This window comes from Solanum verrucosum, unplaced genomic scaffold (assembly GCF_900185275.1).
Source record: "Solanum verrucosum unplaced genomic scaffold, falcon-dt-bn FXZP01000060.1, whole genome shotgun sequence".
Lineage (NCBI taxonomy): Eukaryota > Viridiplantae > Streptophyta > Magnoliopsida > Solanales > Solanaceae > Solanum > Solanum verrucosum.
The window spans coordinates 1,279,769-1,307,079 of record NW_026020129.1 but is presented as its reverse complement, the minus strand read 5'-3'; the positions used below and the strand labels follow the sequence as shown (position 1 = coordinate 1,307,079).

Here is a 27,311-nt window from a genome sequence, read left to right as displayed (position 1 = left end):
CTATCCCTCTTTAGTTTGTAATTACATTAATCCCTTAAAAAGTAACACAAATCGGATACATAATATGTAGCTCGGATACATTAAAGAGTATCTCAGATACATTATAACATAAACCGGATACATAATATGTAGCTCGGATACATTAAAAACTAGCACAGATACATAATATGTAGCTTGGATATATTAAATACTGGCTCGAATACATTAAAGAAATAAGAGATTTTAGAGATTTTTAGAAATAGAAGAGAACATTGGAAATAAGAAAAATATAAGACGTGTATTTCAGTAATTTTTATGAAAGGATGCATGTAGATGGCAATAACACAATAAAGTGGGCCGAATGGTACTTTTGTGTAATATATGAGTAAAATACACGATATAATTGAGTTACGTTAGGTAAAAGAATTTTTGATTCAATGAATGTTTTGTCTACCTTTTCCTTTAATATTTATCCGTTTTAAAATTAAATTCACACTCATAATTTATGAGATTGAGGTTGAAAATTATTGAGATCTTCGCATTAAAGTTAGTAACTAAACTCTACCTAACTTCAATCTTCATTCTTCTCATTAAAGTTAAATTTTAAAGGGGCAATTACATAAATAGCCATTGACACTCAAAATATCATTTAACCACACTAATTTTAATTACAAACGGTAGCCATTTTTATTTTTTTATTTGTTAAAAAGAAAAAGATCCAACCCCAGCTCATTCGTTTTCGTTTATCATTGTTGCCCAATATAATTTACCATCCAAACAATTTCACCTTCCCAAAAAAATACAACAATCTCATTTCAGTGCAAATGATCCCTTTTTAGGTTGAAAAAAATTCATTGTGAATTTTTTTAAAAAATGATTTATAACTTTTTCAGCTAGCAAGAGAATGTTTGTAAGAAAGAATATAAACAAAATGTTTATTGAAGATATTTATACGATACTAAACATATATTATACAAAAAAATAATAATATAGCTTATAAATATTATGTATAAAATTGTAATATATATAAAAATATTATTCTTTATGCCTTGTACGAAATGAGCTCTCAGGGTTTGAGACAAACATGTGATATTAAATTCTCCAAGTGAGTTAAATTGGACATTTTGTGTGAAGTAGGGCTAATATTTTGAGCGAGTGGCCTCAGAGTGTAGTTTTCCCATTTTTTAAAGTCTAAAATTTGAACTTTAGACACAAAGGTATGGAATTAGACTTAGTCACTTCTATCTTCTTCCCCATCTCGTTCACCTTCTTCCCTATCTCACTCGCATGTCTCCCTAGTTTAATGTATCTGATAGCAAAAATATGTGTATCAAGGTGTATAATCTTCCTTAATATATGGTAGAGAATTCTTAATTAATGATAAAATACGTAATTACTGAAAAGCACATGTAAAATTAGTTTATATGATATAGATGTATATCTAATAAAATAGTTTTTCCTTAGTTTAAGCTATTTTCAAACTGAAAAGGAACACATTACGCTCAATTATCATGGATGAATTAGATGAGGTGCCATAAGTGAAATGAAATGAGACACTAGGTAAATGATATGAAATGGATGAATAAATTAATTTTCAAAATGGAATAAATTAAGGCACCGTGGATGAATAAATGATGCACCATGAGTGAAATGAACAAATAATCAAATTTCACATCCACAAGTGAAATAAATTACGTTCAGATATCATGAGTAAAATGAATAAATATTAAATTTGAAATTGTCAAAAAATAAACTTTAAATAAAAACATCTAAAATTTCATCGCATAAGCCAAATACTTAAATTAAGATATTTTATTACCTAACTAAAAATTCATACGTCTGAAATTTGTAACTTTGGTGTCATTTTTTCAAAAATATTGGCTAAACTTTCAAAATATTTACAAACTTTGGCTATGCCATAAATAGCGATCCTAAATTAGGTTATTTTGTGCACTTGTCCCGTTTGAACCTCACTTATACCGCCCAAGCCCATCAACCTCTTTGAGTTCTTCAAATATATTTTTATTTTTTTTACATTCTCTTTGCAGAAGCCGAACGAACACTATAAACCCACAGGGCATTTTCTGGGTTTCTTCGTCTCTAGTAAAATGGGAAGAACCGAAGAACTCTTAGAGGAACTTGTCAATGTTGAAGTGGAGCTTCAAGATGTTCAAGGTTAGCTTAGTATACAGTTTCTGAATGTTGAAATATTTGTTTGCAATAACATTGATTGAAAAGTTAATTTGTTGTTTAATTCTATTAGGGAACTTAAATTCCTGATATTTCTGGTTGTTTATCGTCATATAAAGGAAGCTGTTGATGGGGGATTTTCTTGAATTGTTATGCGGGTTGCATTATTCAACAACTCTAACATAATTAAATGAAGTCCTGATTTTTGTATTTATTTTCTGCTTGTAGTAGTGACTTATTTGCTTATGAATGTACTTTGGAATTTTCAAGTGTAAATAAAGCATTTTTTTAATAACCGTGGTGTTTGGGCTAGCTTGCGTGCACCTCGACTAATTTCACGTGATACTGTCACCTCCCGTCAGCAACAAGTAGTAGATAACTCTGTTCTGGGCTAGTTTGCGTGCACCTCGACTAATTCCACGTGATACTGCCACCTCCCATCAACATCAAGTAGTGGGTAGCTGTGTCCACCGAGGCGATGACAGATGAGAAGAAATCACCTAGTGTTTTGTTGTCTTTTTTATTTTTGGATAAAGGATGTTGGCCATGTCTTGATAGTCATACAACTCTCATCGCACATGCAAGAGTGGCATATTTAGCCAACCACCCTTTTTTGTTTTTTGGTCTTTGTTGAGATTTGAAGATACTGCCACCACCCATCAACAACAAGTGCGAGGTAATTTTGTCCTCCAAGGCTAGAACAAATGAGAAGAAATCACCTAGTGTTTTTTTTTGTCTTTGCTAGGATTTGAACTTGAGACTTGATGGTTCTCCCACTTCATTGATCACTAAGTCACACTTTTGGGTGTTTGTAAATAAAGCATTTTTATTATCCTATATAACATTTGTGGCTCTTTCTATCCTCTTAAAGTTAAGCCTTAGAGCAATTTACAACCTCAGATCTTAGAATAGGTTTTGGGCTCTATAGTGTCTATAGAAACAAGAATAACTATGTATTTTGAGTTGTCAACTAGGTTGACAATGTCTTGAGAAAATGGAGAAGACAGGGAAAGAATGTTGCTACATGGGATGGTGGGATAATAATATGATCTTATCATTGTCAACAAAGTTGGGGAGCATTTTGTTGAATCAATGTACTTGTTGGCAACAATTAGAAAAGTTTGAGATTTGTTACTTTACTTTAGTTGGCCTAGTTTCGAACTTTCTAACAGATTTCAATATGTTTGACTTGATCACCAAAGTCTTAAATTTTTTTATTTACAGATAGGTCAGTAGTGTAAAAGGTGTTCAATACACATTAGATATCATACATTAATTTATGAAAATTATAGACTAGCGGAGAGAGAAAGTAACATTATTGGCTTATTATAGTTGAGATACTTTTTAGTATTTTGTTTTCAGGAATCTGACAATATTAGTTACTATGCTACCTGGGTAGTATTTGTTACAATCAAGCAAGAACAGAAGCTGGATGGGGTTTTAATTTGTATTGCTATGAACTGACGTGGAGCTTCCTGCTCTCTCTTTTAGTGGCTATATAAAAGATTATATTATACATATATATGTATTATCCTTTATTATATGCATACAATTGTTGCTTAGCTGTTTAGAGAAATCAGGTTTCATTCCCGAATTGAAAATGTTTATGCCAATGGGTAGAGCTGATGACATCGAAATCATTATTTTCCTTATAAATACATTAAAGATCACAAGTGTTCTTTCTAAATAACAGAGAAATCCCCAAGGTACAGCTGGCGCACAATTCGGAATTCGGAGGATAATGCGTTTGTTCCTTGATACACCCAAATTACACATTCAAAATGGTATAAGAGGTCGTTATTAAACATATAACTCAATTAGGTTGCAGTCGAATCCCATAGGGAATAAGACGATGAACAATTTACTTTTATAGTGTATAACCCGACATAAAGTCTAATATTTCTATAATAGTGGGTAAAAGGGTTAGAGTTTAAGACTATAATTTCAAGTTCATTTATATATTGACTATTAATTAACACGTGATTAATCAGAGATTTTTTATAACAATTGGGTAAGGGACTAGGATTGGTGTTCCCTAATGAAGGTAATAGCAAGGAGTATGTGTTTTTGCTAATTTAATGATGCAGTCTCATTATTCAATGATGTCTAAATTACTTTCAAAGGTTTCTTGACTCATTCAATAGATTTCACACTTAGCTTCTCTCGAATCTAAAGTGTGTGGATGCAAATAATTAATCTATTCCAAGTTAAATCTTTCCCATCTTAAGTTGCCATTCTCAAAAAATATATCTCCTATCTCTAGGTTGAATTTATTTAATTAGGGTTTAAAGCCTCAAATCCTTGCCATTTGCACTTTTCCAAATCCAAACTTTCTTTTTCAAGCAAAGCTAAAGATTATATGACACTATCTAATGTTTGCAACCATTTAACAAAAGATGAAAGTAAATAGAAAACATTGATTTCATGAAATAAAAGTACTAATGCTCATACCCATTTACATAACCCGAAAAAGGTACCACAACCCTCTAAGATGCTTAGCTAGCCGTTAAAGATAAGGAAACTACAATAAAGACAAAAACATGGAGTTTTATAATCATTGATGACAAAAGGAGGATTTGTCTCAAAATGTTTAACAAACTCCAAGAACACTATTCAATGGTGTGGGGACTAAAAATCTGAACCAGAACGCATCATAAAACAAAGGGGCATGACGAGGTATAAATTTGATTTGCTCAGTCAACTATGACAAAGGGGTCCACAACGAGGGAGAAAGAATCGTGAAGGGTAGGAAACTCAAAGCACTGTCTGAATGAAAGTGAAAATCATAAATTGGAATGTGCGGGGGCTTAAGGACAATGAAAAAAGAGACACCATATAGTGTTGGTCAAGAAGTGGAAGCCAGATGTTTAATATCTACAAGAAACAAATATTGAAGAATGGTCTACTGTTACGGCAACACAGATTTGGGGATCTAGATGGGTCAATTTGGTGGAATTAAAATCATATGGAAGGAGCGGGGGTATCACAATATTCTGGGATAAGAGGCAATGGAATCGCATAGATTTTTCTGCAAGGTACACACTCCATCACTGCAATGTTTGGAGGGCTACATGGAGATCTCAAATGGTGCTTTACTGGTGTATATTGGCCACATTCACATTGGGAAAGAACAGATTTTTGGGTTGAATTAGCTGATATTGGAGGGTTATGGACTGATCACTGGGCAGTTGGAGGTTCATTTGCATTAGAAGATCAAGAGCAATGAGATACGTTTAATTTAATCATCCATTTTTTTTTGGTGTCACATCAAATGTGTTCTCTTTTTGTAAATCACCAACTTGTCAAGGTTGTGTGATGTTTTCAAAGAACAGAACTCTGACACTATTGCATGTGTGACCCATTTCTCCAGCTTGTCTTTATGGACACGGTGTCCAACATGGATTATTGGGTTTCGGAAGTGTTATTCTACATGACTTTAGTCAATGTGATTTATAACATGTTATTCTGGACAATAAATCCTCACACATCTGCCATTTTTATTAACAAAGAGTTTCAGAACCTTGCTACAACTAATCTTAAAATGATTTTGTGTTGATTTTTACTTGCCTTTTTCATTGTGTTGTTTTTTTTTGTCTTTGTGATTGAGTTCTGTCCTCAGATGTTTGATCTTTCAATTCTTCTGCAATGTACTTTATTCGTCCATCTGAAAGCATGGTCTTCAATGTCTTTTTATCCAGACCAAATAAAATATCTGCTAGACCGACAAGAGAAATTGCATGAGAGACAATTTGAACTTAAAGCTCTTGTGGAAAGTTGTGAATCATCTAGTGGCCCGGGTTCCGATAATGCTGCTGTTCCAGTAGATGATTGGTCCAGGCCGTTTGAGTGGGACTCTCAAGCTGATGACATTAGGTTTAATGTTTTTGGCATATCAAAATATCGTGCAAACCAGCGAGAGGTTGGTCCACTCCATCCTGTCTACATTTACTTTTTACTGGTGGTCTTATGTTACAAGGTTTTGCATGCTTACAATTTTTTTGTGATTCTCTTGTAAGAGTAAGTGCTAGTTGGCAACATGAAGCAAGAGCTTTGAGTATGACCTAGATCCGTTCTTTTCTAAAAGGAATTCTAATATAGGTGAACCTATCAAAAAAGGATTTTGATATACGAGGTGAACATTCAATTGACAATGTGGGAGGCGGTTGTGGAGTATTTAATTTTTGGTGATGGTCACTGCAAGCTCCTAAAATAGGTTCCACTTGCGCGCTATCCGTTCTACTCATAGTGATGCTCTGTCTCTATCTTTATGTGTTGTGGTGTGCAATTCTGAGGATTGGAAGCGAAATATCCTATCCTCTCTTTAAATTTCTTCTTTAAAAACCAAATTATGAAAATACTCTTTGCAATCAAGGATGTGGCCTAGTAGTTAATGAAGTGGAAATAACCATATGAGGTTTCAAGTTCAAATTCCACGGAGGCTAAAACTTTAGGTGTTTTTTTGCATCTTCCCAAACTTTGGTGGACAAAATTACCGGGCAACTATGCTAGTGGGAGGTAGTATGTAATGTGTAATAATTGAGGTGTGCGCAAGCTTAACCCTAACACCACCACCATAAAAAAAAATTGGAAAGGTAAATGGAAAAATATACCACTCAACTTTGCGATTTAGAGTGGATATATCTCTCGTTAAAAAAGTGGTGCATACATACCCTCGTCGTCTAACAAATGGTGCATATTTACCCTTTCTTTAACAAACATATATTTACTGAATTGAGAAAAATTCTAAGACTAGTACTGTAATGCAAAAAATGTCACAAGGCATTAAAAAATTACCTCACCCATTTTCTTTACCCCTCCAGACCCGACACATTAAAAAAAATCCAATCCCTCTTTTATTCCGATCCAACCCAAATCCATTTTCTGACTGAGTAGAAGAGGGATTGAGTTTTTTCTTATTTGGGTCGGTGTCTGGTTTGGATCGTGAGGGTGAAGTAATTTTTTAAAGCCATGTGACATTTTTTGAATTTAAAACTAGTTTTAATTTTTTTAAAATTCAGTTGGTATACGTCTGTTAACAACAATAAAGGTAAATATGTATCATTTGTTTGACGACAGGGATATATATGCACCACTTTTTTATGCGGGTATATCCGCTCTAAATATCAAAATTGAGGGGTATATTTGTCCCTTTTCCCAATAAGAAATAAAGAAAATATTCTTTGCCTATTTTTGTTGTCTCCTCTCTCTTTGTCACTTATCTCACCTTGTTTTTCCTCTTTGGCATAAGATCTATCTTGCCAGACCTCATTAGAATAGATCCATCTTCCTAGATTGTTTAGTAACTTCATTTTTTGTGTATGCTTGGAGCACCCAGATGATTCTTAATTTTATAAGTGATAAGATGAGCATTGTAGAAACTAGAAAGCTATCTCTTTTTAAGGTTCTTTGTTTATCCATAAAAGCCAATAAACTCATCCTCGTCATTTCACATGACTTGATTACTGGTCATCTTCGAGGTAACCTTTATGCTCTGACTTCTTTGGGCTGTTTGGCATCAGCTGCATTTCATTTAGCTAATCTTGTAAAGGAGCAACAATAGTCTTTCCAGAATTTGTCATGACCCAAATCCCATTTAGCCGTGACGGCACCTAATCCTCCAACCCTTCAGATGAACCAATCTTGAAATAACCACAAGTCTAACAGGATAGTATAAATGAGATAACACTAAAGTGAATACAATGTGGAGTGATCGATACAACCTCAAAGAACTGGTGTCACAAGTCATGATCTACTAAGAATGGAAGGTACAACTCTGAATATGAGAAGTGCATCATCTGTTTGGAATACAACATGATGAATGACTCTAACTACGAAGAATTAGCAGGCAACTCATCACCAAAACGCTGGTATGATCTCCAATGCTCTCCCACGAACACCGTAACAATTTAACTCATGCGTACTCTGTAGATATCATTGACTGACCCCAACAAAAACACGTACGGAAATGTCACAACCCTAAATGAAGGTCCAAAACAAACTTTTGAACTTTTAAAATCCTAAACTTTTCAACTTTCACGCAATAGTGTCAAGTTGCACCGGAGCCCCTTAGGTCCTAATTCGAATATACATACAAGTCCAAAATCATCATACTAACTTATTGTAACCTTCGAACCACGAGTCTAAGTTCATTTACCCATATTGTTGACTTTGGTCAACTCTATGCACTTTATGCTTTTAGTTTGAATTTAAGTGTTCCAAAGCGCTCATGAACTTCTCGCTACCCGTGCCCCCATACTTGCAAGTCATAAATAACCAAATGAACCTACGTGAAGTAGAACTCAAAACGGTCATTTGGGTTGTTACAAAATGTGAGAAATATATGGGAAAAATATTATTGAATTGTGTATCTAAATTGTTACATTGAGTCCTTATTTATAGACAATACATTGAAATCCTTTTCTAACTAAGATTCCTATTCTAAGTAGGAATATATATACATATTTCTATTCTAACACTCCCCTCAAGCTGGTGCATACAAATCATATGTACCTAGCTTGTTACAGATGTAATTAATACGAGGACTTGTGAGGGACTTGGTGAAGATATCTACAAGCTGATAATTTGACTTCACAAATTTCGTAACAATATCTCCTGAAAGTATCTTTTCTCTGACAAAGTGACAGTCAATCTCAATGTGCTTAGTCCTTTCATGAAACACTGGATTTGATGCGATATGAAGAGCTGCTTAATTGTCATACACAAGTTCCATCTGATCAATTTCGCCAAATTTTAGTTCTCCCAGCAACTGTTTGATCCAAACTAGCTCACAAGTTGCTGCCACCATTGCTCGATATTCTTATTCTGCACTAGATCGAGCAACCACACTTTGTTTCTTACTCTTCCACGACACCAAATTACCTCCTACTAAAACACAATATCCGGATGTCGAACGTCTATATCCAGTGATATGCTCATGGCCTTGATCCTCATAGAATAGTCCTTTACCAAGAGCTGACTTTATATATCGCAGGATACGAACAACTACTTCCCAATGACTATTACAAGGGGAAGTCATAAACTAACTTACAACATTCACAGGAAAAGAGATGTTAGGTATAGTTACTGTGAGATAATTCAATTTTCCAACGAGTCGTCTATACCTTTCAGGATTACTAAGTGGCTCCCCCTGTTTTGGAAGGAGTTTAACATTCGGATCCATAGGAGTGTCAATAGGTCTACATCCCATCATTCCCGTCTCCTCAAGAATGTCTAAGGCATACTTGCGTTGAGAAATAACAATACCTGATCTAGGCTGAGCAACCTCAATACCTAGAAAATACTTTAATTTGCTAAGGTCTTTAGTCTGGAAGTGCTTAAAGAGATGTTGCTTCAATTTGGTGATACTATCTTGATCATTACCAGTGATAACAATATCATCAACGTACACAACCAAATAGATACACCGATTTGGTGCAGAATGCTGATAAACACAGAGTGATCAGCTCCACTACGAGTCATGCCAAATTGTTGAATAACTGTGCTGAACTTCCCAAACCAAGCTCTAGGAGATTGCTTCAGACCATAGAGTGACCTACGCAATCGACATACAAGGCAACTAGACTCCCCCTGAGCAACAAAACCAGGTGGTTGCTCCATATAGACTTCCTCCTCAAGATCACCATGCAAAAAAACATTCTTAATATCCAACTGATGAAGAGGCCAATGACGAACGGTAGCCATAGATAGAAAAAGACGGGCATATGCTATTTTAGCCACAAGGGCGAAAGTGTCACTATAATCTAGCCCAAATACCTGAGTATACCCTTTGGCAACAAGGTGAGCCTTAAGCCAATCAACCTGACCGTCTGGACCAATTTTGACTGCATAAACCCAACGACAACCAACGGTAGATTTACCTGCAGGAAGAGAGACAAGCTCCCAAGTACCACTCTTATGCAAAGCAGACATCTCATCAACCATAACCTGCCTCCATCCAGAATGAGAAAGTGCTTCACCTGTAGTCTTAGGAATGGAAATAGAGGACAAAGACGATACGAAGGCATAATGGGGTGATGATAGACGATGATAACTCAAGAAGGTATAATGAGGGTTAGTATTTCGAGTGGATCGTATACCTTTCTGAAGTGCAAGCAGTTGGCTAGGAGGAGGCAAGTCCGCAGTCTGGCGCATGACATGAATCATCTGGGACTAGCGCTGGACGCGGACGACGATGATAAGTTAGGAGTGGTGGCACTACAACTGGAGATGTAGAAGTAACCGTAGATTCCTCAAAAGTTGGTATAGGTAAAACCTGAGGTATGGGTAAGACCATAGATACATCAGGATGATCAGAAGACATATAGTAAGGCTGAGATTCAAAGAATGTAACATCAGCGGACATAAGGTAACGATGAAGATCATGTGAATAACAACGATACCTTTTTTGAACTCGAGAGTAACCAAGAAAGACACATTTGAGGGCACGGAGGACTAATTTATCTTTCCCTGGGGCTAAGTTATGAGCAAAACATGTGCTCCCAAAAGACACTAGGGGGGATAGGATAGAGATGTGACTCAGGAAACAGTATGGAATGTGGAACCTGATTCTGAATAAAAGATGAGGGCATTCTATTTATTAAATAACAAGACGTAAGAACGGTATCTCCCCAAAAACGCAGCGGAACATGAGATTCAAGGAGAAGAGTACAAGCAATCTCAATAAGATGCTTATTTTTCCTTTTTGCTACACCGTTCTGTTGAGGGGTGTATGGACAAGTAGTCTGGTGAATAATGCCTTGGTGAGTCATAAACTCCTGAAATTGGGAGGATAAGTATTCTAAGGCATTATCACTACGAAAAGTACGAATAGAAACACCAAATTGATTTTGTATTTCAAAAAAGAAACTTTTGAATATAGAAAATAACTCAGAACGATCTTTCATTAAGAAAACCCAAGTACATTTTGAATAATCATCAATGAAACTAACAAATAACGAAATCCTAAGGTGGAATTGACTCTACTAGGACCCCCAAACATCAGAATGAACTAATGAAACAATAGACTCTGAACGACCCTCAGTACTACGTGAAAATTCCTCCATGACTGCCTGTACTTGTCCCAAGTGAGTAGACATATCGGATTCTTGTTTCTTTAAGTTGGTCATTCGAGATATCACATTATAGAATCGAGATATGTCATTAGTGTATAAAGCACGTGCCTTTTCCCAAACTAAATAACATGTCTGGAATGGGTGAAACAAGGGCATCAACTTAGAATCAATAGAGCACCAAAGGAGACTACATAATTGGGCATCCACTTTCTCCCATTGTGCTTTGGCTTTTGCACCTTCGTCACCTGACTTTGTCTTTTCATCTACAACGCAAGCATTGTTTGTTAAGTGATCTTGAACACCTTGACCCTTGCACCACAACTCAACTGAAGAAGCCCAAGCTAAATAGTTTGAACTTCCCATTAATGGTTCTGAAGTGATTGTAAGGCTTGAACTTCCAATTCCCGTATTTTTGGAGCCAAAAACATCACACCTGAAAGACATTTTTCGAAATTTGACTTGAAAAGAGTAAGAAACTCACTGGAAACTGCCGGAATCTACCCCATAGTGGCCTGAAAATTCTGATTTCGCCGGGAACTTGCCGGAAACTGCCCGAAAATCACCAGAACCCTAATTCTGGTGATCGGATCTAGAGAAAATTGAATGGGTTTTGGTCGGAAATACTGGGAGACCCCAACAGAAGAAAACAACTCGAAAATAGATGATCGGAGCAGCACTCACGCGCCGGCGCGTGAACAGATCTCGTCGGAAAACTTCCACCTTCGAACAGCGCATAGGGGCGCGTGGGGGGTTATTTTCCGGTGGATCTGATTGGGGTTCGGTCGCCTGAGCTTCCCAAGCCTCATGATGGTGTTGTCTTTCGCACAACACCTTCAGAACGAAAGATGACACAAATCAGTCCCAACCGTCATCGCCGAAATTTGACACAGTGACTTGAAGTTTCTCACCAATGCTCTGATACCATGTGAGAAATATATGGGGAAAATATTATTGAATTGTGTATCTAAATTGTTACATTGAGACCCTATTTATAGATAATACATTGAAATCCTTTTCTAACTAGGATTCCTATTCCTATTCTTCTTCCTATTCTAAGTTGGAATATATATACATATTTCTATTCTAACACAAAATAACATTTGGAACCTATTGCCAAGGCATCTAGGGTGGTTCTAGTCATACTTCCCTTGGAAGCTCTAGGAATATGTTAATGGATAATAAAGGCAAACAGATCATAGATGCAACTTTGATAGCAAATGAGTGTATGGTGGATACTAGAACAATGGAAGAAGTACCTAAGCTTCTTTGCAAGCTTGATAATGAAAATGCCTATGATTATGTAAATTGCGACTTTCTATCCAAGGTGTTAAGAGACGTGGGGTTTCAAAGTAAATAGATTGGATGGACTCTTTTTCGCCATTAGTACTGTTAGATTCTCTATTGTTAATTTTATGATAAATGGTTTTTCGGAAGGATTTTTTTCATCCCAAAGGAGAATGTTACGATGGGATCCTTTGTCACCACCCCTATTAAGTATTGCTATGGATTGTTTTAACGGTATGGCAAGGATGGCAAATCAACATGGATGGCTGAGGAGCTTCTAGTGACATAGTAGAGGTAGCAATTTAGAGATTTCCCATTTGCTTTACGCTGACGATATTTTGATTTTTTGTGAGGCTAAGATTTACCAGCTATGTCATTTATGAGTACTATTAACCCTTTTTGAAGTCGTGTCTGGTCTACATGTAAATTAGAGAAAGAGTTTGTTATATCCGGTTAATGAAATTCAAGTATTGGTAGGGATTCTAGAATGTGAAGTTAGTTCTCGTCCAACAAATTATTTGGGTTTCTTTTATTTGCTTAAAATAAATTTAGGAAATTAGGCTAGGGATTAGAGATGCGAGAAAAAATTGGTCAAGTGGAAAAGAAGACTTGACTCATCGAGGAGAAATTTCATATGGCAGGAAAAAGAATAAAGATGTTTTCACGTAGTCAAATGGAACACTCTTATTGCTAACAAGGAATAGGAAAAACTGCGTTTAGAAATTTGAGGTAGCATACTAAGATTTTGCTCATGGAGTGGGAGAGAATATCTCAGATGGTTACTCAACTATGAAACAGAATAGTTTCCACGTCGACGAGTAAAAAGGGACTGCCTGGGATTGAAGAAAACCAGCATCCAAAGAAGCAAATTTGGCAAACCCATTTCGGGACGCTTGTTTAAGTCCATAAAGGGACTGATTCAGGCGGCAAACTGAGTTCTCCCGGTCAATCCCTTTCCTGAACCATAGGTAAGGGATGGCAGAAGATGGCCCCTATAGCAAAATAAACCAACCCCTCATTTGAGAGAGTAAATAGAATAGTGTCGGGCTTACGACAGTCTGACTTTTGAACGACTAAGCAACTAGTAAGCTCCTGCCCACCCCCAATACTTTTCTCGCAAAAAGTCCCTCAACTTTGGTTTTTAACCAAAAGTCACTCAACTATGGATTTTTCTCTTAGAAAGTTACTCAACTATGGACTTTTCTTTCATAAAGTTACTCAACTTTGGTTTTTAATCCAAAGTCACTCAATTATGCGCTTTTCTCTTACAAAACCACTCAACTTTGATTTTTTAATCCAAACATCACTCAACTATGTAAGTTTTGTTTACAAAGCCCCTCAATCTATTTTATTGATTTTTTCATTAAAATTTGTTGATATGAAATTTTTTATTTAAAACCTAAATTTTAAGAAACAAAAAGATATTTATTTTAAGGAATTGTAGATGGACAATCATTGCCATGGGAACTGTATTAACTAAATTTGAGGTGACTTATAACTTATCTTTTGACCTTTTAACAAAAAAATAAACCAAAAAGAGATCCAGTGTCTAGTGTTATACCGAAAATAATATTCTATTTCTTTCAATCTTGTGAAAGGATAATGAGAAAATAGATTTTTTTTTTGATGATAAGGGAAAACCCGCAGCCGCTACTCTTTGAGTGCGCACAGAGTAAAACCTCCGCTCCTATACAATAGCTTACAAACTACACAGGAGAGGTAACCCACACTAGGCAAGCTCGGTGCGACGAGCTTGACCCAGAAAACAAACCCCTTGCTTTCGCTGGCAAGGGGTTTCGAAATTTTAGACCTCCAACATGGAAGTCCCAAGCCCAAACCACTGGGCCACCCCCGAAGGGTGAAAATGAGAAAATAATTTTTTTTCTATTTCTTAAAATTTTGGCTTTGAATAAAAATTTCATGTCAATAAATTTTGATGAAACAATTAATTATATATATTGAGTGACTTTCTTTTTGAGAAAGTCAACTGGTATTATAAACATAGAAGTACACCAATACTGAATTCTTGTAGTACTTACATCAAAAGTATAGAGGGTTTGTCAAAAAAAATCTAAACACGTATCTCCCTCATAAACTATCTAAGAATAGGGTGATGTCCCCTGGATCCTTTATGTATATTCCAAAAGTAAAAGGTCACTAAACAATTCATTTTAATGCTTTGGAAAGGGATGCTCTTGTTCTCAAAACATCTCTGAGTGACTTTGTAAGTAAAACTTTCATAGTTGAGTGATTTTTGGGTTAAAATCAAAGTTGAGTGACTTTCTGAGAAAAAAATCCATAGTCGAGTGACTTTTGGGTTAAATACCAACATTGAGTGACTTTCTGAGAGAAGTTCATAGTTGAGTGACCATCGGAGATATTATTTAAAGAAGACTTGACTCATTGAGGAGAAATTTCATATGGCAGGAATTAAGGATGCTTTTACGTAGTCTCAAATGGAACACTCTTATGGCTAACACGGAAGAGGGAAAACTGGGTTTAAAAATTTGAAGCAGCATACTAGAATTTTGCTCCTGAAGTGATTGTGGAGGTTGAAATGTTGGGTGTGGTATAATTTTCAAATCATTATTCATCTCGATTGATCGTTTTGTGTTTCTTTTCATCTTTCTGGGATTTATTGATAGACAAAATACTTCCTGTTGGGGTATTACTGAAATCGAAAGTGCACATAAGTAAAGATTTACATTAAATCGTCTTTTGCTGAATTTTTAAAATATAGTTGTGATTTTCCATTTAGAGATTTGCTGATGTCAGTAATCTATTTGTAGATAATAAACACAATAATGAGTGGAAGGGATGTTCTAGTAATTATGGCTGCTGGTGGGGGCAAGAGTCTCTGCTACCAACTTCCAGCAGTTCTGCGGGATGGCGTGGTTCTTGTTGTCAGTCCTTTGCTTTCTCTTATTCAAGATCAGGTATCCAAGTGCCCAGTCCATCTTCCTCTTGTATTCAACAACTGCTGACAAATGTTATTGCCTCAGGTCATGGGGTTGGCAGCTTTAGGCATCCCAGCTTTCATGTTAACCTCAACAACTACCAAGGAAAATGAGAAGTTCATATACAAGGCTTTGGAGAAGGGCGGGGATGAGCTTAAAATATTGTATGTTACACCTGAAAAGATATCAAAGAGCAAGAGATTTATGTCAAAACTTGAAAAGTGTCACCATGCTGGTCGTCTTTCTCTAATTTCAATTGATGTAAGTCTACAATTTTGTGTTTTCCCACTTGCAGTATGCTATAGTTAAATCTTTGAGGATCTCTCTTCTTTTTCGTCCTCTCATCCGTCTTTGAGGGGCTAACAGCCTATCCTGTGCATATCATTTCTTTTCTAAAATTAGACATATAATTCTATTTATAGATATTTGAATTATTTTTAGCTGAATCCCTGCACCTGTATGTATCTGGATCCGCACTACTGAATCTTAAAATTTAAAAATCATGTGAGATCTGACCTCTAGATCCGCAACCGCAACGGGCATACATACCTGAGTCTGAGCAACTTAAGTATGAGATCCGAAAGTATGTTTTTATGAGTATTTATTTGGCAAGTATCCTCATCCTAATTAGAGAAACACTACTTAAAGAGTGATTGACTAAAATTGTGTCAGTTTTGCTAGTTATTGTTTAACTAATGATATTCATTAGATTGGATGAGATTACTTTTTGTTGCACAAATAGTTTCGCTGGATCAAAATTCCAAACTTTACATGTACCTAGTCCTTGTTAATGATTGTGTAATCCAGGCCAAGTTTGCGCACATCTCGATTGATTCCATAGGGTACTTGTTACTCGCCAACATCACAGGAATTGAGTATCTTTGTCTACCAAAGCTTTCAGCAGAATGGAGGAAATCATAATATTTTTGCCTCGGCTAGGATTTGAACGCGAGAGCTCATGACACTCAACTCACTTAATTGATCAATACATTTGTTATGCCTACCTTTATGTAAATCATACTAACTATAGCAGTGTACCTTTTGCATGATGGGTCAGCGAGAAAATGGGAACATACCACATATAACTAGCTTTTTTCTTTTATGAAAAGTTAAAGGATACATAATAACTATGTTGGTTGGACTTAATTAAAATATCCTTCATACATCATTTAAATGACAGCAATAGCATAAATAGATGAACAATGAGCAAGAAACTTATAACTAGGAAGCACTATTAAACAAAACGATGACAAAACATTGATAGAAAAAAAATGAAAGTATTAAATGTTCAATCAACATCCTAAGGATGCCCATCATTCTCTTCACCAGCATTGCCATTGTTGTCATTAGCATCAGTTTCAGTTGCAACATTCTCATATGCATGTTTATTCAGTAGTTTCTTCCTTTGTCAAGTTTAGTTTGTAGAACAACAAATAGATTCAACGAAACTTCAATTTATCTTAGCATCAAAGTCATTAAAGCTTTTTTCCTAAATAAGTTGGTTGAAAAGGTTCTCCATTTTCTTCTATTCAATCATTTGCTCTATTTTCCTAATATGTTTTCCCTGAGCATTCACTTTCCTTTGAAGGTAGGTTTCATAGAATAAGAGTGTTTAACTTACATATGTAGATGCCTGATAGGACCATATAATTAAATAACCAAAAGTTGATTTAAATAATTTGACCAAATTGAGAATAGACTGATTGCACTATCTGGGTTTTAACGTACTTATTAACTGCTTTTCTTAAATAAGCTGTAATAGGAATTTATTAATTACTTTTCTTAAATAGATGTAGTTAAAATGCTAAAACTCAATCTTTAAGTTGGAGAAATAATCATATTTCCTTAATGAATGTATTTCTGAGATGGAAAATGCAAACGGTAAACTTTCTATATAAGATCTTGTCAATATTTTATCATTTTGCCATTTCGGACTCTTAAAGAGCACTACAACAACCACAAAAACAACATACCGGGTGAAATTTCACAGTGGGTTTGGGGAGGGTAGTGTGTACGCAAACCTTGCCACTACCTTGTGGAGGTAGAGATGTTGTTTCCAAAAGGCCCTCAGCTCAAGTGCATCAAACCCATGTAAAAGTAGAAGCAAACAATGAAGAAAACATAACCATTAATAAGAAGGCAGTGTAAAGTTACTCGATACTTGTGATGTTGAACAGTCACGGAGGAGCCTTAAGTGCAAAACGTAAATAAAGCACGTTCTTTAATGAAAAAAGGACAAAGGGAGAAAAAAATACAAATATATATGTTTAGTCAAAAATCAATAATTATAAGCATTAATGACAAATATATGAACAAATATTTTGAAAAAAAAATATTATAAAGTGAAATATCAATTGTTTAGTGTCGCTTTTTCAAAAGAGTCTCATTGGTAGGAAAAGTATGCCTTAGAAGTTAGAACCTTGATGACAACATTGAAGCGCACATTGATCGAGGTAAAGTGCTCAACATATTTTGAGCCTCGCTTCAGGGCTTAAGCGTGCTTTAAGAGTGCCTTTTACAACACTGTCTACGCAGTGGTAGTGACATTGGAGGTGGCAAAGAAAGAGAACTAGTCGATGGTGAGGAATCCAATGAGACAGTATGAGACTATGTTGCTCGGTTTTTTCACTTTCGATGTTGAAATGTCCTTCCTTGCTCTCACTCTTCCAAGACTTTTGCTCGTAGGTCAGCTCTTGTTGTCAAATCTGTTAGTCTAGCTCAGACCAGGCTAAGTATTTTGGATTGGGACCCTCATGTCAACCCAATCCCTTACTTGACCCAAGCCTAATGTTTATACTACGAATGAACTGCCTGTATGAATTCCCAACCGACTTAATGTTGGAAGCCGACTCTCGTTCTTTGGACCAATCTATGATTGAATAAAAATGAGTTTGTCACTCCTTTTCACATAATGATTGTAGAGTCTCTCAGGGTTGGAGGTTTGTAAACATCAACTAGACTTCGGTGGTTAACAACCACCTCCTTCTTTGAAACATCAAATCTGGTGTCCATCTTTTCTTGAATCTCCTTCTAATGGAAGAAATAAAGCTCGAGAAGGAATAACTAAAACCTATTTCACTCGCTGAGTCCTTTTGCATCCACGACTGAATGGTTAAAGCGTCCAACTCATAATTGACAAATTTGTAGGTTCAATTACTATTGGATAATCGACTTAACTAATTTTTTTGGAATTTATCTAGTTTTCCAAGCGGCTGAGTGCTCCATGAACAATGAGCGGTTCCTGTTCCGCCCACAACAGTTGTTGCCTCTCCTCCAAAACCTCTATGGGTTCTCTATAAGCGCGAATGCTCACTCCTTTCTGTTGAAGAAGGCCACAAGTGGAAGCAACCGATGCCTTGATCATTTAATTGACTCCTTGCTGCTGGTTCGTGCTTGTTGTCATGCTGGCAAAAGTAGGGGTTTCAGCCGACACAATATGGGCATGGGATCTGTATCAGATTTAGTCGACCAATGTTAGTCCAAAATCCAATTGTTATAAGCATGAATGACAAATATATGAACAAATATTTTGAAAAAAATAATATTGCAAAGTGAAATATCAATTGTTTAGTGTCGCCTCTTCAAAAGAATCTCATTGGTAGGCAAAGTATGCCTTAGAAATCTTGATGACGAAATTGAGGTGCACATTCAGCAAGGCAAATCACTCAATATATTTTGAGCCTTGCTTCAAGGCCTTAGCGTGCCTTTGACTACATTGACCGCGCAACGACTGAGATACTGGAGGTGACAGAGAAAGAGAAGCCGCGAGTGGTGAGGAATCAAATGAGACATTTGATACTATGTTGCTTGGGAAATACCACACTGGTGTCGACACGATGTGCGCATGGGATCCATATCGGAGTTGGTCGATTGATTTTTGATACTTTGACCAAAATCAATGGAGAAATTCAGGGCGGATACAATTATTTCTGTAATGAAAACAAAAGCTAAGGTGACATTGAAGAAAATGTAGTACCTTGTTCTAAAAAATTCTTTGTGAGTCCTTTTCCTTATATCACCTTTGATGATTTTCCTCTTGATCAATATTTTCTCCCCGGAATGCCTTGTAAGTTTCCACATAATGTCTCATAATTTAGACATAGCTTTACTTTTAGATATTGGAAATATTTTTAGTTGAATCCCTACACCCTTATCCGTACCTGAATCTGCTCTCATGAATCTTAAAATTGGATCATGTGAGATCTGACCAGTAGATCCACACCCGTATCAGACACCGATACTCGAGGCTGAGCAACTTAAGTATGAGATCTCAAAGTAGATTTTCACGAGTATTTATCCGGTAAGTATCCTCAACCTAATTTAAGTAACACTAATTGAAGAGTGATTATTTACAATTGTGTTAAAGTCTTACTAGGCATTGATTATCTAGTGATGTTCATTATTGATTGGATGAGATTACTGTTTGTTGCACCAATAGGTTGACTAGATTGAAATTCCAAATTTTACATGTACTCAATCCTTTTGTATAATTGTGGAATCCAGGCCAAGTTTGTGCGCATCTCGATTGATTCCATAAAGTACTCATTACTTGCCAACATCACAGGTATCAAGTAATTTTGTCTACCAAGGCTTTAACACATTGTAGGAAATCATAGTATTTTTGCCTCGATTAGGATTTGAACTCGAGAGCTCATGACTCTCAACTCACTTCATTGATTAATGGTGGAACCTATCGGTGACCACCTTAAAATGACACCATTTTTCACTTAGACACCTCAACTGGGCTTTTTTCATATTTAGACACCTTATGTTAGGTTTCGTTGCGTCATTTTGACAATTTTCATTGACTTGGCATAGTGTGTGTATTGCACACATTTTAAGTGCGTAAAAAGCTTAAATTTTGCATTTTTTTATTTTTTTATTCCTTCATCCTTCTCTCTCCTTCCCACACTCCCTTCACCATCCACCACCATATATTCAACCTTCCTCTCCATTGTCATTTCAGAATGTAGCACATGAATTTTAAAAAAAAATTAAAGCAGTGGTTATAAATGGTAAGATGAAGAAAATATCATACACATGTTATTCAACAATATGTAGCCTCAATAATTTGCAATATAGTTTTGAAATATAAAAGGCATTTCAGTTATTCTCATATTTTTTTGTATAACTTTGAATTTGAAGCTATAGAAACTTGATTCAAGCTTGCTGTTTTTTAATCTTCGGCTTCCATTGTGGCACATAAGCTTTTACCCCAATCTTCAATTTTTGAAATCCTAGCTTTTCGTTTCCTAAAGCTTTTGGCTTTTCATTTTTGTTGGTCTATGAAGCTATGGATCTGGTCGAAGAAAAAAAAATGGTAGATTTAAAGAAAGGGATGGTGATAGTGATTATGGTAGCTAGGTTACGAGTAAAAGCTTGTGATCCAAATTAATGTTAAATTTGATGATTATGATAGTTTGATTTGAAGGAAGGGGATTGCGTTCCATTGAAGGCATTATAAGGGGTTTTGTCTTGCTCTGTAATTGGGTTTTGAGTTTCTTCATCTGGACGGTCAGGGGTTGATTTTGCTGAGCCAGAGGTTGGCTGCCCATCGTCTCCATTGGGGGAGCCTGGTCGGAGAAAGGGAGAAATATCCATTAGGTTCTAATGGGTTATTTTTGTACGGAGAGTTTTCTTGCAGTATGATAAGATTGGTTCATGTCTAGTTGGATTTGGAGGAAGAGATAGTGGTATTGATGATGTTAAATTTGAAGAAGATGGTTATGGTGTTCAGAGAAGGAGGATAGATGGAGATGGTGGAAAGAAAAAGGTGTTGTAATTTCTTTTAATATTTTTTAATTATTAACATGTAATTTTTAAAAGTTATTAATTAAATAGTTCTAAAAATAATTTTTATTCATAATATATCTTTTAATAATTATTTATGATACCACATGTCTTTATTTAATTCTTTACTTAGACGACACATCATCGGAGAGTGCGTTAAATTCTCCTTAATATTTTTGTTGATTGTAAAAAAGGTGTCAAAGTGACACAGTAAGACCCGACATGAGGTGTCTAAAATGAACAAAGCCTAGTTGAGGTGTCTAAGTGAAAGATGGTGGCAACTTTAGGTGACCATCGATGGGTTCCTCCTTGATTAATGGATTTGTTATGCCTTTACTTTATATAAATCATACTAAGCGGCGTACCTTTTGCATGGTGGTCAGCGACAAAATTTGAACATACCACATATAACTAGCTTTTTGTATGAAAAGCTAAAGGATACGTAATAACTATGTTGGTTGGACTTAATTAGAAAATCCTTCATACATCATTAAAATGACAACAATAACATAATAAATGAACAACGAGCAACAAGCTTATAACTAGGGAAGCAATATTAAAAGACAACATGACAAAACATTGATTGAAACAAAATAAAAGTATTAAATGCTCAATCAACATCCTAAGGATGCGCACCATTCTCTTCACCCCCATTGCCATTGTTGTCATTAGCATCAGTTTCAGTTGCAACTTTCTCATCTGCCTGTTTATTCAGTTGTTTCTTCCTTTCATCAAGTTTAGTTCGCAGAACATCAAATAGATTTAACAAACTTCGAGTTTCTCTAGCATCAAATTCATTGATGCTTTTTCCCCCAACAAGTTGGTTGAAGAGGTTCATCATTTCCTTCTCCTCAGCCATTTGCTCTATTTTGCTAATATATTTTTCCTTGAGCATTCACTTTCCTTTGAATGTAGGTTTCATAGAATAAGAGTGTTTGACTTATATATATGGATGCCCAATAGGACCATATAATTAAATAACCAAAGTTGATTGAGATAATTTGACCAAATTGAGACATAAACTAATTGCACAATCTGAGTTTTAAGGTATTTATTAATTATTTTTCCTAAATAGATGTAGTAGGTATTTATTAATTACTTTTCCTAAATAGATGTAGTTAAAATGCTAAAATCTTGAAGTTGGAGAAATAGTCATATTTCCATAATTAGAGGGTGTTTGGATTGACTTAAAAGTTGGTCAAACGTACGTTTGAGTTAGTTTTTGACTTCTGGACGTGTTTGACAATTATAAAAAATAACTTAAAATAAGTCAAAAATGATCTAAAATAAGTTAGGAAGTGTTTGGCAAGGTCAAAAATGACTTAGAATAAGTTTAAAATGACTTAAAATAAGTTAGAAACCAAAGACCTACTTTTTATTTTTTGACTTAAAAGTCATTTCAGTTTGACTTTTTATTTTTGACTTAGAAGCTACTTTTTTAAGCCAATGCAAATGGGCTCTTAGTATATTCAGAGTTGGAAAATGCAAACGGTCAACTTTCTATATAACATCTTGGGTGTATGATGTATGTATGTATCAATATTGTAAATATCACCTGTTGATGAGAAACACAGCCCTTTACTTCTTAAGTTTACTTCTAAATATCTTAAGTTTAATTTCTTGTTCTTCTACTAAATTAGTAGGTCTTGCTAGAACTCCATTAACCTCAAATACAAGTGATGATTGATGAACGCCATGCATGGAAATTAGACATACGAAACTTACCTTGGTTTGATTACCTGAATTTTGAGGATGTACCTTTGTTTAGCATTATCTTTGCAGTGACATACATCAGTAATATTTTCAACTTCACCAATCAAAGTATAACTACCTAATACCGTTTTAGTTTCACATTCCATATCCTCATGACTTGAATCCTGCAGAACTGTTGTAAATCTTATGGTTTCATAAATAGCTATAATAGAAGCTGTTGTTAACTGCAAAATAAAACTTTTATGATTGAAAGATAGTGAGCAACTCTATTTCATGTATACAATTGTTTAGTTCTTTAATAGGGAATTATCCCCAAACTGACTGAATATAATTTATAGCAGCAGTAGTAGTGAAGAGATATGCCATTGCTTGGAACTACATGTTAACTTGCCAATTACTTCTGTCAAATTGCTTGCAGGAGGCACATTGCTGTAGCCAGTGGGGCCATGATTTCCGTCCAGATTACAAGAATCTTGGTATATTAAAGACTCAGTTTCCTAATGTTCCCATGGTCGCTCTAACAGTATGTAGTAACTCATAGCTTGAAGAGAACTAGTGTCCTTTGTTTAATTTATCAATAAATAATTTCTGAACAGCAGCTGGACTTGGATGCTTTTTTCCAGGCAACTGCAACAAAGAAAGTACAGGATGATCTGATGGAGATGCTTCACATTCCAAGATGTGTTAAGTTTGTTAGTTCAGTGAACAGACCCAACCTTTATTACATGGTATAGCTGTACTAAAGTAAAGTAAAATTATAACATTTGCTGCAGTGGTCATCTTATGTTTCAAACTATTTGATCCATTTTGCAGATACGTGAGAAGTCATCTATAGCAAAGACAGTGGTTGATGAAATTGCTGAATATATTCGAACATCATATCCAAATAATGAATCTGGGATAGTTTATTGCTTTTCCAGGAAGGAGTGTGAACAGGTACAGTGCACTAGCTCTGTCTTGTAAGACTCCATCTCCTGTGCTAATTTTTTCTTTAAATATGGTGTTAACTGCACTTGGGAACATATGTCTAATGGTTCTTGATTGGATGTGCTATGGTTTTACAGAGCATTCTGTGCTAGAAGTCCACTGCTTGGGTATCTGACAGAATTCTTGAGATCTGGATATTGCTTAGATGAACTAATTATATAGCATATTACCACCCTGTGAAAACTCTTATCATTTCTACCATGTAATAGGTCGGCCAACTGTGATATGTGATCAATTGTTGGTGGTTCAAGTTTGGCGACATTTATTGTTCAGAATCTCTAATGGTTCATTAAGGATGGGCGTGAAAGGATCATATTATTAACTACTTATCAAAAAAAGGATGATGTATTTAATCTTGAACTTGAGATTCATCCTAAACTTAATTGGTTTTAGCCCAGGGTATATTCAGTGTTCAACATATGGAAGCCATTAAGTTCATCATACAAGTGTGTATCCTCTTTCAATACCTTTTGTCTTGTTAGACTAGTATATGGCGGATGCTTTGTTTATGAGAAGAACTTGGGTTTATGATGTTCTTTTCTCTTGATGTACTTGCATATAATTTTTGGCTTTCCTTCTTTGAAATGATTGTGTTTATCCTTTTGCTGTTAAATAAATATGTTGGATGGAGGTGAAGAGGTGAGGGAAGTGGTGGGGAGTTGCGCAAGAGACAAAGCTCGGGGGCTAGATGGATTCATTTAAGCTCTTTTCTAACAATGTTGGAGGATAGTTAAAGGTGAGTTGTTGGAGACTATTACAGAATTCCAAGAAACAGCGAGTTTGAGAGAAGTGTTAATGATTCATTTGCTACCATTGTGCTAAAGAAGGAAAAGAGTGATGAGTACAACAACAACAACAACAACCCAGTGAAATCCCACTAGGTGGGGTCTGGGGAGGGTAAATAGTACGCAGACCTTGCCACTACCTCGTGAAGGTAGAGAGGCTGTTTCCAGGAGACCCAAAAGAGTGATGAGTATTAAGGGATTATAGGCCTATTTAGTTTGGTAGGAATATCTAAATGATTATCTCTAAGACACTTTCTAATAGACTATAAAAGGTTTTGGATGAAATGGGAGTGCTTTTGAAGGGGTGGAACAAGATTTTGTAAAGTTGCAATGTAGTATTTCATCTCTAATTTTTTTTTAGTATACTTGTGAGGTCCTTAATTGTATAGAGGATTGTATCTCTTTTGTTGAGAACCATATTTTGGTGTAGGTTCTCTTCTTTTTGGCACCACGGACACCATGGTCATAAAAAAATAAATATGGGCTTAAGTTTTCTCTAGTTTTGGAGCTTAATGATAGAAAATAAAATTATTCATAGTTTCAACCGTTGTGCAAAAAAGAGCAACAAGGTTCATTCTCATTGCATTTAGATATATAATTATGGTAGATATAATGTGGCTAATCTGGGAATGTTCTGTTGTTCTACTTTCACTTGGTATAACATTGTGGTTTTGGTCACACAACGAACTGTAATATTCTGTGGGGAGGTGCATAACTGGTTCAGATATGGTCTATTGGTTAGAGTATTAACGCCGGAACCCTGGAACATTCTGAGCTCATTATCTTTTTGTTTGGACTGGCAGCTCTCACAGAAAACAAAATTGGTTTATGACATTGCCTTCCACAATTTTGTGTGTGTGTGTGTGTGTGTGTGATAGAGAGAGAGAGAGTTTTTCTTAAAACAGGGTTGTTAGTCTAGTTTCACTGCAAGATGAGAATACAGCAATGTTTACTAATGTTTATCCTTCCAGAAGTGTGTTTTTATCTATTAGCTTTGACAACATTACTGTACATGGCGGTTAACAATAATCTAGTCTTGTCCTGCGGCAATTTTGGTCAGTAATGAACAGTATAATAACGTTATAGGGTAGTAGGTAAATAGCATGTCATTCTTGTGTCCCTTGCTATTACTTATTCTGACCCACATCATATTCGCATTGTGGTGTTTTGACTTCCAATTCAATTTTGTTGTTATTGTTACATCTCGAATGTTTTTTTTCACCATCTTATTTGATGACAAACTGTAGGTTGCACAAGAATTACGTGAAAGGGGAATTTCGGCTGATCACTATCATGCGGATATGGATGTAAATGCTCGTGAGAGAGTTCATCTAAGGTATGAAAATTTTCTTTTGATATTTCTGTCTGTTCATTCTATATATACAACTTCCTTTCGCTGTAATTGTTTATGAATATTGTCTTTGCAAACAGGTGTCTTGTTTGCCTTTATAGTGATTTCCTTTGCCTTTTTTTATATGAAGTGGTAAATTTTATTATTGTGAGGGAAAAATCTCCCGTATACCAAAAGTAGAAAACCTTCTAAAACAATATAGTTTTCTATGAATGACACTCATTCTTCTATACATAAAGGAACTTCATGGGTGCACTAAAAGGAAACAATTCCCTTATGGGTGAAATTCCCCAAACTTCCTATGTCGTGTTGGGGTAAAGGTTCTTTGAGTCAAATAGCAAGTGTCATTGGAGTTCCCATATATGCTGATGAATGCACTGCTAAGCAAACAAGGATTTCCTATGCACGTATGCTCATTGAGGTGAATATTACACAATCGTTGCCTGATAAAATCGTTGTGATGGATTCTACTGGTAATACATTTGAACAAGAGGTGTCCTATGATTGGAAGCCTAAATTCTGTCCTAAATGTTCAATGGTAGGACATACATGCACAAAGCAAATACCACAAAACCAACCTCCACAACCTAGGAAGAGACAAGATCCTAACAGAGTTGGTAAAGAATGGAAACCTACTGGTGTGATTAGGGAACCTGCAGACATACCTGAAAGCTCAAAGCAGAATCAGATAAGAACCACTCCTAATCAAAGTGTGAAGGAAAACTTGGCCCAAAATGAGACTAGTCCAGAAGGTAGAATACACCTCAACACAATGAAGCGAGAAACAACAAGCGCTAGTCCAGAGTTTAACCTGACTAATTTTCCATTACTGGGATCCTGGCCAATGAAGAAAGAAGGGGATGGAACTCATAGAAGATCAAGTGGACAAGTGCAACTCCCTCCTGATAAAGGAGGACTCAGAAAGAGTATCTAATGAGTTGGATTATATGGAATGTGAGAGGAATAAATAAGTGGTATAAGCAAAAGGAATTGAAACTCTATCTGAGGAATAAACACACCAAACTGGCAGCATTGTTGGAAACTAGAGTCAAAGCCCATAAGGCTCCTAGGGTACTTGCAAATGTATTCCCTGGGTGGCAGTCACTCAATAATTATTCATGGGCGATAAATGGTCGAGTATGGATGGTGTGGGATCCAAATTTTTACCAGGTTACTCATATTAGATCCACTGCTCAATCAATTC

At 35.7% G+C, this 27,311-nt stretch overlaps 1 protein-coding gene across 3 annotated transcripts in view; it reads left to right on the top strand.

Annotated features, from left to right (window-relative positions):
• Positions 1 to 27,311, top strand: part of LOC125826513 (ATP-dependent DNA helicase Q-like 2) — a 77,835-nt gene that overhangs the window by 27,752 nt on the left and 22,772 nt on the right. For 2 of the 3 annotated variants that reach the window (XM_049505863.1, XM_049505865.1), the window contains exons 1-8: positions 2,050 to 2,154; positions 5,868 to 6,088; positions 15,314 to 15,460; positions 15,527 to 15,742; positions 23,403 to 23,507; positions 23,608 to 23,712; positions 23,798 to 23,920; positions 26,004 to 26,092. In XM_049505863.1, coding sequence (XP_049361820.1) covers positions 2,088 to 2,154; positions 5,868 to 6,088; positions 15,314 to 15,460; positions 15,527 to 15,742; positions 23,403 to 23,507; positions 23,608 to 23,712; positions 23,798 to 23,920; positions 26,004 to 26,092 — 1,073 coding nt within the window. In that variant the 5' untranslated portion in view covers positions 2,050 to 2,087. Of the gene's footprint in view, positions 1 to 2,049; positions 2,155 to 5,867; positions 6,089 to 15,313; positions 15,461 to 15,526; positions 15,743 to 23,402; positions 23,508 to 23,607; positions 23,713 to 23,797; positions 23,921 to 26,003; positions 26,093 to 27,311 lie in introns of those variants that run through there. The other variant, XM_049505864.1, reaches the window with a different exon arrangement.